At 38.9% G+C, this 11,748-nt stretch overlaps 1 protein-coding gene across 1 annotated transcript in view; it reads right to left on the bottom strand.

Annotated features, from left to right (window-relative positions):
- Window positions 1-11,748, bottom strand: part of LOC103465734 (copine-8-like) — a 97,208-nt gene that overhangs the window by 48,117 nt on the left and 37,343 nt on the right. The window contains exon 5 of the mRNA XM_017305451.1: window positions 5,673-5,712. Within this exon, the coding sequence (XP_017160940.1) occupies window positions 5,673-5,712 (40 nt within the window). The remainder of the gene's footprint in view (window positions 1-5,672; window positions 5,713-11,748) is intronic.

Raw genomic sequence — 11,748 nt, 5'->3', positions numbered from 1 at the left:
TATATATGTGTTTGTTTTTTTTTGGGCACAATTTAGAGACATTAAGGCAGACCTGCAGACAAAAGCGAGGCATTCCAGGAGTACCTATTAAAGTGGCCAGGGAGAGTAAATGCAGACTTAAAGGAACTGGTGATTGATATTTGCTAGAATTTAAAAACAATATATATTGTTTTGATGTATTTCAGCACCTGTGCAGTGACAAATGTGACTCAACTGTCATGGCTGCCTGACCACAATTTTTTTCTCCTAGTACTTTGATGAGGAGCTACAAAAAGGCAATGCTGCACAACACAGAGCATGAGAAAGTAGTAGCAGAAGAAAGGAAACAATCATGTTTAATTGAGATTGTTCAGGAATGCACCTAAACCAACAGAACCAGAGACCGGTGCACTAGTTAGCTGCTTTAGGGTCCTGAGGAGAAAAGAGACAGTTTAGAAAAGACGAACAGCAAGAAGAGCAAAGCACTAGAAGGAGTGTGTGTAAAGTCTGTTTACTACAGACCCTGAACTATGTGTGTATGCACTGATACTGCGGCCTCCATTACCAGATTGTGCATGCATGTGTGTGTTTGTGTGCGTGTGTGTGAATGTGTGTAAAAGTCCTTGACAAATGAGCCATGTTGAGTCCAGCGGGCAGAAAGCAGCTCCAAACATCTTTGCTGGTGCTGAGTGCAAAAACGGAGATGGTAAAAACACTCTGGCCTTTCCTCGTGGAGTGTGCTGCAAGCTAACTAGCAGCCGCAGCCAATCAGACGCAGTGCCTCGCAATGTCCAGGACCAGAGGTTGAGGCAACTTACATTAACTGGAATGATGATGGCGGTAGAAACCCCCCGCCCCCAAAATAGGTTCAAAAGCTTCCACTGCTCATTAAGCTCCAAACTTAAATCACCCAGAGAACGTGTATTAGTTCTGACAAAACGGTAAAACAATCCATGGCACTCTGTTTGAACCTAACAAGGAGTTTTAGGTCACTTCATTCAAAAGAAAAACTAATGAAAAGTGAAAACTTAAAGGTGAAGAATTATGTGTTTTCCAGCCACATAGTGTCATTTTATAGCACAACCTCTTAACTATGTTACCTTTAGTTGTTATAAAAACGCTGCATATTTCACAGCATTTGACTTAAAAGAAATTTGATATTGTAATTTAACGCCTTGATATTGGGCCTCAGACGCATTAAAAACACCTGCTCTTTCTGAAACCTCACCTCCAGGAAGCCAATCCAATTAGTTATACGGCCAATGGAAACGTAGCTACTTTTTGATGTGGGGCAGACACTGCAAGAGGTGGAGCATAAGTGTAATATATATGTTTTTAAGCAATGTATTTATCCATCTTTTGTACTGTAGGTATGTCTCCATAATATTTAAAGCCTCTTAAACCACGGTTAGGTGTGGATCAGTCAGTAGAATTGATGTCTTGCAATCTGAAACTTGTGGGTTTATTTCCATCTTCCTCCTGCCACATGTCAACATGCCCCTGGGCAATGCACTTTACCACAAGTTGCCTATTGATCTGTGTATCTGTGTATGAATGTGTGTGCATCTGGGAGCACAGCTGGGTCAATGTGGCTCTGCTGTAAAATGCTTTGAGTGACTAGAAAGGAACTATATTCTGTAAATTCAGTCTGTTTACTGTCATGTCTACAGAAGATACAGATGGAGACATAAAAGACACTTTCCAGCCATCTTGTAGCTAATGTCTATGCTGCAGTTTACATTTTTTTTAATACTTAAAACTTAGATGTTTTACTTTCATTCCAATTGGAAAAGCAAATTGTGGGTGATAGTTTAGTAAATGATTATTTGCCTCCTCCAGGTCTCTACTTTACTTTTATACTTTTATGGTATTACAAGGAAATATGCAGCAAACTGAAAATGTGTTGTGTGTCTTAGACAAAGTTTTAATGAATTTTGATGCAAAGTCTGTGAAACCTAATAAATTTATTCAGTGAGAAAATAGAAGAGTATAATTACAAAGTCACTGGAGCTTAAAGTAAGTTTGATTGGTATGTGCTACATTTAATTATAGCTGGAGAAATCTTTTACTGACAAAGAATATCAACAACATGCTGCTTCATATATTTTAGGCCATTTATGTTTTCAAAATGTTCTACTATTTATATTCTGATGCTAAATATATATTAAAGACATTGTTTCTAACACAGTAATAGGGGTGTAACAATCTATCAGACTTATGGAATGAGATGATTTTTGGTTCTAAAGAATGACTCAGCAAATTTCAGCAATACGTTTTGGGAAAATTTAGACACCACAGCTTTTGGTGTCGTGAAAATCAAAAACTATTTTAGAAGAATTTTTAATTTGTGTTCAGTCCAGTTTCCCCCAGTGCAAATGATGTATATAATTCAAAGGTTGTGTTAATGCTAAAAATGCCTTAAAATGATTCCATAACTGCTTTTGCAAAAAGGGAAGAAAGAAAAGGTTCACTATTTATTTACAATTCAGAAATATTAGATAGATAGATAGATAGATAGATAGATAGATAGATAGATAGATAGATAGATAGATAGATAGATAGATAGATAGATAGATAGATAGATAGATAGNATAGATAGATAGATAGATAGATAGATAGATAGATAGATAGATAGATAGATAGATAGATAGATAGATAGATAGATAGATAGATAGATAGATAGATAATCAGTTTGTTTTTTAAGAATCTGTTCAGTGTAAAACTGTATAGTTCAGGTTTCAGAATTTAACATTTTAAAGAGCAGATGCTGTGACAGACTGGCGACCTGTCCAGGGTGACCCCGCCTCTCGCCCGGAACGTTAGCTGGAGATGGGCACCAGCAGCCCTCCTGACCCCACTAAGGGACAAGTGTGTACAGAAAATGGATGGATGGATGAAGAGCAGGTGCTAACTTTTACAGATGCTAATTTTTGCGACATTAGGTGCTAACAATTAGCTGGTTGTATCATGCTACAAGATATTTGTAGTCTTCACGCTTACTTTTTTCTACATAGTGTCAAAAGCACTTCCATGAAAACACTTTAAAACCAGAAGGGGGCTTCTTAAATGTTTATAAAAAGGAGTGTTTGCATAACTACAACACTCCTAAACCCTGAATGGCGTAGCTTAAGATTCGAATAAAAGACCGTTCTGTAATTGAAGAGACATCCATAGAAGGAGCTCAAAGAGCTGCTAATGAGTCTGTACAAAGAAAATAGCAGCCTGTCATCTGTAATGTTCTGTTTGCCATGATCATTTTACTTGTAAATGTAACAATTATTATTATTGAGCAACAAGATTTTATCAGAACAGATGTGCGGATGAGTAGTATTCATATTTCACACTTCATTGTACATTGATTTATTTTAAAAAATTAAATAAAAGTATTAAAACATGTAGATGAGAACAGATTTATAAACTGCGGTCTAGTGAGCCTGGAAAGAAGGAAGATAACAGATGGCCGTCTTAGCCACATTAGCTGCAACCGTGCAAACGGCACACAAAGGCAGTATCCTATTATTGTAAGGACACTGCCAACAAAAAAAAAATAAACCCAAGCACTGGGACCTGGGCTCCTCGGATGCCAGCAGCGACTGTTTCAGCCAGTAACACAGCATTTGGCATCTTTTGATAAAGCCGGAGGGATTTCAGATTTCGCAGGCGTAGCTCCAGCAAAGAGGGACTGGTGAATTATTCGAGCTCGATTTGTGTGACTGCATGCTAAACGATGTGTTAGGTGTGTTCAGAAGTGCATTTGTAAGAGGGGCGACAAAATTGATCAAGAGGCTGAAAAGGGGCTTTTAAGGCAATCTATGAGCTGTTTTCTAAAGTGAAAACATCTCTGTTGACTGCCTGCCCTTTGTAACTTCTTAAAGGGGCAGCATTATGTGTTTTCCAGGCACATAGTGACATTTTATAGCACAATCCACTAACTATGTTCACTTCAGCTGTTAGAAAAAGATTATCTATATTAAAAATATGACTTAAATGAAAATGTACTTTGTAATTAGCACCTTGAGTTTGGGCCTCTGTCTCTTTAAAAAAAAGCGCCTGCTCTTTCTGAAGCTCCTGCTTCAGGAAGTCATCACAACATGGCTCCTCTGTTAACCTTTTAAGAATGTTTTTAAAAGCATTCCACTGAGAAGAAGCTCCTATAATGAGCTCAGCTGATGCGCAGTTCAACCAGGTGTTTGCCAATTGCTGCTGGCTAGTCTGAAGGAGCTGAGTGGGGGAGTAGCAGGACAGAGCTGCTCTGTGAGACGGAAGGTCAGAAACTGCAGATGTCCAGAAACACTAACTTTTTTTGTGATGGCTAAATGTTTTACTATTGTTGTTTTAAAGTATTTTGCGTCATCAATGTGTCATGTTTCTGTTCTTTCATTTTCCTGTTAGGACTTTTTTTTTATTATTATTGTACTGATTAAGAAAGGTGCCACACAATTAAAGGCACCTAACAAAACTCTGCAGAAAAACCCCATTAGGTGACTTCTGAAGGCAGATGATTGCACTGGTATTTTGAATAGAAGGTTGAATACAAACGCACAGAAAACATTTTATGATTTTCATTCACAGAACATTTTTTTTATAACCACGCATACCTTCCAATCAACTTTACAGTGATACACAGCTTTGTGTTGGTCTATTGCATTAAACCCCATTAAAAGACTCTGAAGTCTGTAGCTGAGATGGGACAAAGTGTGATGTGACACCTTAGCAGGGCATTGTCAGTGCTCCATGATTAGAGTTTACTTTTTCCATGAGCATCTGTGAATATCAATGCATACCAATATTAGAGGAGGAAGAAATGTAACAAAATTCACCAGACAGTGATAAATTACTCAACGTCTTATATCTCCTTCATTATTCTGAAGCAAACCCCCTTCGTTGCACTTCTCCCCCTATGGCTATTTTCACGCAAGGTATGCATGCCATATGGCGGGGAAGCGCTGGGTGCATCTGCTTTGACGGGAGGATGAAGGCATCCTCAAAGGTAGCTGCCACTGGAAATACTGTACTCGTGTGCATTTCTATCTTTTTTTTCTCCCTCCTTCTTCCGGTTATTTATAGCTGTGCGACAGTGGATGGACTCTGCTTGGACAATGGAGCCACCGCCGAGTGCCAGATCTTCAATCCCACACATCCACAGTAATGACAGGGTGCAGCCAAGCATCCCAGGCCTTCTTGCTTTGAGTGAGCTTTCTGCGCTCGCACCGCTCGGAGCGCACAGTGGAAGCCGGAGGGCACGCCGGGCTATCGGGCCGAGGAAAGCAGCTCCGCCAGCAGTTGGCAGTGAGCACGAAGATGAGAGAGGGGAAAGGAAGGCAGATTAGCAGAGAGGTGGAGCAGGAAAGATAGGTGAGGTGAAACTAGAGCAGCAGGCTGCTAAAAGTTGTGTCGGGAAGTGATAGTAAAGGGTGGAACTACAGGTTTACAAGACTTAGACTTGACCACACAACAGTGAATCCGGCAACAAAATGTTGTTGCTTGGCTACCGGAGTATACAGAAAAAATGCCTAAAAACTACAGTGTAAAATTCATCTACATTCCTTCAATCTTGAGCAGTCACTGTGATCCTCTTGGCGTAACACTCGGTTTCAAATCATGCTGCCATTGTACAGCAACAAGTAAATATGGTCCTGTTGTGACCAAATGAATACTTGACTGATTACTGAGCCAGCGAAGGAGAGACTCACGTGTTTAGAGAGGTTGTCACTCTTGCAGTCCAAGTCGTACCTGCGAAGCAGAGGAAGGAGAGAACACATGAGGAGTGAGGCTGCAGGAGGAAGATCTGAGCTGCGGATCATGACAGATCAGGCAACCAAAACACAAATTAGTGAACACAGGCTTTAATTGCTCACCACCTAGCATAAATGCAGGGCACGTCTTCACTTATCGCTGAAGGAGCTCTGCGATGGCGGCAATGAAAGCTTTTCTGAGCCGGGTTCATTTAGTGGGGTGCTATCGGCTTTGTGGATGTGTGGCAGCTTATTAACAAAAAAGGATGGAGCGAGCGCTGTTACTTCCCCCCACCGCCTGCCAAACATCCCGCTGTGCATTAACGCAGTAGGTGAACTTCATGAAAGTAAAATGGTAAGAAGGTGAAGATCCTGTGGCTCCTCACACCCACTACTGAACGTCCTTATGGAGAAGCTTGGTATACACAAACACATGTACACACTCACAGCTGTTTGGATCCAGGTGATTACAAAGTCCTTTTGTGTTTTATTTACCGTTCTCATAGTAACTGAACTAATGGACGCCGGGAGGAAAAAGAGTAACGGCGTTTCTAGTTAGCTGAGGTATAAAGGAGCTGTTGCGATCTGATTTTATATACAGATTGTTTAATATACCGTCAGTTATCAGCTATGAAATAAAACTGTTCTGGAAGTTGTTGGAAAGTAATATTGTTATGATGTTTAGATCGTTTTTACGTTACATGAGCCGAATCTGTTTAGCTATATTGTATCTGTGAACATGTTGGTGTACAGATAAAAAAATACAAATACATTGTACATTTCTTATGCAGTAGCAGATGGGGTAACAAATGGGGGTTATTCTGAGACTTAAGTGTGTGACAAGCTGTACCTTTGTATTAAAGGATCTGAAACTGTTTATTACAGGAATAAATATTGTATAGAATGACAAAGAAAATAACATGGGCACAATGATATTTTGAAGAAAGATCAGATATGGTGCTGTTTGGAAATGTTTAATAAATGTTTAATAAATGTTTAATCAGAACAGATTCCGGGAGGATTAGTGAAGCACAGATTTGTTTCTGCCTCATCACTCCTACCTGTTCTTTACTTTTTACAGGAAAATCAGCATCTGTTACACCGACACCAGTCTTGGTGTGTGTAACACATGCTGCAATCACAATCTTTAATATGTTTTGTAGAGATGTTGGCATCAGGGCTGCTGGCCCAAGCCTCATGGTGACAAAGTGGAATTTGATTTTGGGGCCCTCAATATCTGTTAAACTCACTGCATCTCTGAATAGTGCTGTTTATGTTATATCCTACATGAATATCCTCCAGTAGTGGCAAAAGTAACAAAAAAACTAGTATGCTCTGAACTTAAGATGGAATACATGAACACATATTTATGATGTGTGTTGATTAAACGAATTAATCTTCGATGTAATTCCAGTACCGAAAAATTTACTTTATACCAGGTGAGTCTCTCTCACCTGGGAATGTGAACTTGTACTGGGCTGAATCTGTGCCTTCAAATAATTTTAACAGCTCCTGCAGAAGATTCATAACTTATAACTTATAAGTCTGAAACAGGAACAGGTCTGAAAAAAAAACAGTCTGTGTGCTACACTCAAGAGAGAGATTCAATTGATGCATCAAAGAGTGAAGTCATCATTGCTGATGTCATTGTTAATATAGGAACTGAACATTCTAATCGTGCATTCACACCAAACATGTTTTGGGCGTCAGGCGAATCTGGTTTACCTTCAAAGTCTATGTGGAGTGTTGGACGCGCTTGACGAGTCAAACAATCCAAACGGCCACTAGACGCTCGGAACGCGCCTCCACGGCCCTCGACACTCCTCCACATAGACTTTGAATGTAAACCAGATACACCTGATGCTCAAAACGCATTTGTTGTGAATGACCCATAATATGTCCAATGTCCTAATATAATGGACTCATTGCTTTAGGTCAAAAGTAACGTTTAGATTTAAGATGTGAATTAAGTTTTAATTAATGTTAAGGTTAGGAATAGACTAGATGGGGTTAGGGTTATAGAAAATGTCTGGGTTAGGCAAAATCACAGCTACTAAAATGAAGGGAAATCAATGCTAAGTTCTAATATGGGCCAAATAGTTTTGACAAACCTGTATAGCATTTTGTTTTCTAAATCATTCTATAAATTATTAATGATGATATAATGTTAGGGTGTTTTTCCACCAATTGCATAGCTGCACTACACTAGTAGTCTAATGTGTTGAATGTGCTGAGACACATTCAACACATTAGAAACCAATCAGAACCAAAAGTTTGCCTTTTGGTTCTGTATTTGCCTTTTGGTTTTGTAAGATGTATTTAGTTGCCACTAAATACATCTTGTACTAATTAGTAGCATGTGCTTTTCAGTGGTGTTGCTGTTATATATGTTTATGTTTGTTGTTTAGTCGTTTCTCATTTTTTTTCTCTTTCTGCAGGTGTAGAAGCAGACTACTAGGGTGTTTTATTTATTTTCTCTTTATCCTTCCTTCTCTCCTCTATTATCTCCTGCTTTTCCTTATAGCTTTTTGCCCCAATTYGCTTTCTTTCTTTTTTGATCCCTGCTCTAATTAATCAAAATTTATTGATACTTTCATTGAACAAAGAGAGGAAAAAAATAGTAAAAGTAGCAATCTCGGCAATACGGACAGTTCTGAGGGGCTTTAATTGGAATATATTAAGACACCAATAAATCTAAATTCTATCCACCACTAAACCAATGCAATTTCTACTAAAGTTTTTTTTTTATAAATATATATCAGTTGGAGCTTTATAGCAAAAGCTTTAATACTCCACTGGTCAAAGTGAATCTGTTGCGCTCCCTCTGGGCACCCATAGCAATTCTGATTATTATACTGCCGGACAGGAGGACATAAAAACAACAAATAAATGAATAAAATAAATAAAAATAGGTAAGATCTTTCTTCACCCACCAGAAATAGTCGATGTGAACAAAACACTTTTCACCCTATAAGATTATGAAACATGGCTTCATGAAAAAGAACAATCTAAGACTGATTTAGGAGTACAGAATACAGTTGATGCCACAGCAACAACAGAGAGCTCTAACAGAGTTAGCACTCAGACCATTAAGGTGACAGAGGGTGTTATTTGTGAGCATAAAGTCTCCCAGATAAGAAAATTGTGTATTGTCATGTTTTTTATGTGTCCTCTGCTATAAGAAAACATCTGCTGATGTCAATAGTTCATTTTATTAAGTTAAATTTTTATCAAATTTGCTGCTGCATCTTTCCCCAAGCTAAGCTTCTACAGCAACAACTTGTTTTTTCTGTTTCAGATCCAAACAACCTTCAGAATGTTATCTTCTATCCCAATCACATGTAGCATTAGCTACTACCTGAAGACAGACCTTAGAGGTGTTATCATCACAACAATGTGTCGACACTAAACAATCAAATAAAACACAAAGTAAAATTTTTAGAAACTTGAGACTGCCAGCTGCTTCCATTCACTGCTATTTTTTTTTTACACAAGTGGTGCACAGCTAATTACAGCCATCTTGAAGGCCAAGAAAATTTAATATATTAGGATACCAACACATGGAAAATTCTACCAGCACAATCTGCACTAAACCATATATTTAAAAAAAGAAATTCTTCAGTGTGCAACTTGCCGCAGCTTGGAAAAGCGTAAAACCAGATAAATGTCTGAGAAATACTCCAAAGTGCGTCACAATGCAGTTGTTTCACTTTTTTTATTTATTTATTTTTTAACCAAGAATTGATCATATTTCAAAAACCTTGTCCCCATGAATAGTTCACAAACATGACGGAAAACGACTCCCAGTAAACAGACCATTTCCCTGTAGCTAGTCTCTCATTCAAGCATTTCTCGAATCCTTTTGATGACTTTCAAAATGCATGTGATATCAGTGACACAGCCTTTGCTAAATTATGTAGTTTGTCTTACTTTTTGTTTTTGTTTTCAGCCATTTTGAGTCGTCTGGCCTTACTGTTTGCACCTGTTTCTTGTTCCCCAGATAGTGCTATACATATTCATGCAATCTGTGCCATGTTATCCCATCTGCTAAGACCAGCTTTTTTTCTGTTGGATCCTCTCTAATTCTTTGAATTGCAACATTTTTCTGTTAGGACTCGTATATTTTAATGGTGTAAGCTTTAAAGTAACATTTCATTTCAGATTCCTCACTTTAGAGGGGACACGCATCGCCGCTTATTTGCAAAAATCCTGATTCTGAGTCACATTTTACAGCACATGTTCAACTTGGCATGCTGATTTTGCAACTTCTTGTTACAAAAATGTACATTAACACTTTAAACATTAAAATGAACACGGAGGGAGACCTCCACGTCATACTGGAAAACTGGAATAAGCCGAGCTATGTTTAGCCGCTCGGTGGGACTTTGTGTTGTGCTCACCTTTAGACACAACCTTGGGAAAACTTAAAAAACTTAAGACAGTTGCTAAATATTTTACGTGGCCCTTCATCTGTGAGGAGTTTGTACAAATGATTTATAAGTGCTGCACTCTGGGAGTACTTTAGCAATTTGACTTTACTTTCATGCACTTGCTGATGCACAGTGGGGGGTGGGGGGGATGAACTGATGCTGAGGAAGCAGAGATATTTCTCATTCAGTGCACTCTTCTTCTAAAAGCAGGTGTTCACTTTATTCATAATGGAGTTGTAGCACCTGGACAGATATTTGGGTGTATTATGCAAGTTGTGGCTTGAGCTAAGGTGTGTGCATATTTCCTTATGGAACCGTATCAGGCGTCTTAGCCTCCCTCTGGTATTAAAGTGTTTCATAAATAAAACAATTCTATCAATATATAAATAATGATTAAAATAAAAATTTTTTCCCGTTTTTTTTACAAAATGAGGACTGTTTCGAATCTTGTTCTCAACACATTTCATGTGACCCTGTTGATTGTGTAATAAAACATTTGATGGTTTCTATGACAACGCCTCAATATCTTTGCTGTTTCAGGAGTGCTGCATCCATCTGAAAAACATAATTTTATTAGATCTATATTTGTGTTTATGATACATTTGCTGACTTTAGCAACAAATTCCGATTGAAAATATGTGCAAGACTGTCAATATTCTGCTGATGTAAAAAAAAAAAAAAAAGCAAAATTTTGAAATTGCGCTGTGTCCATTCAATAAGAAACCCAGTTAAAATCACAGGTGAAATCACAGGTTTGTGAAATAAGTCATTAAAAATCATGCGATGCCCACGTCATTCAACTACTTCCTGTCTTCTTCTTCTTGGTTAGCACAGGGGAAGTATCCGGTTGTTGTTCATATGACTCGAAGTTTCTATTTCAGCTTTATTAAATAAACCAATTTCGATACCGCCAAAAAAAAAAAAAAAACACGACTCTTCCTAGCGCCAAAACGATTTATTGAAAAACCTTTTTTTTTTTTTTTTCTAAATTGCATTAAACGAATTTACTTTTGAAAAACAGCCGGTTAGGAACCTTTAAATAATTTCTGTTGTTACGTCTCTTCTTTGTAACCCCACGGTGCATGCCGCTAATCTGATAAACTCATTTAAAACAAACATTTAACCAAGCTCGCATTTTTTTCCCATTTCCCCCGGAGCACGCGGGCTGAACCGTTCACCCACAAGTAGCCGCCGCTGCGCCACGCGGGCCACATAATCCACTTGCCTTCTCCAGAGAGCAATTTATCAAGCTTTGTTTGCTTGCAGTGACACACTGTACCTTCAGCGTGTCAGGTGCGCGCCAATGTACGTGTGCGGCGGCGCGCGGCGGACTGTGTAAATAGGAGAGCCTCGGCAGGCAGCGTGCCACGTCTGATAAGGCGCCCGCTGACAAAAGCGAGTGGATGCTGTGTGTCACGGCAGGACGGAACGCCGAGCTCTGCTGCGGCGCCRCTTAATGTACATTCCATAAGAGTGAAGGAGTCACGCCGCTGTTACGCAACGTGCTGCCAGCTGAACGCACAGGTGCATTTCACGTTCCGTCCATTTAATTTTATTTAATTATGAGGGACAGAAAGGTAGTTAAAAAGAAAAAAGAATAAAGG

This window comes from Poecilia reticulata, linkage group LG6 (assembly GCF_000633615.1).
Source record: "Poecilia reticulata strain Guanapo linkage group LG6, Guppy_female_1.0+MT, whole genome shotgun sequence".
NCBI lineage: Eukaryota > Metazoa > Chordata > Actinopteri > Cyprinodontiformes > Poeciliidae > Poecilia > Poecilia reticulata.
This window is presented reverse-complemented; position numbering and strand designations above follow the sequence as displayed.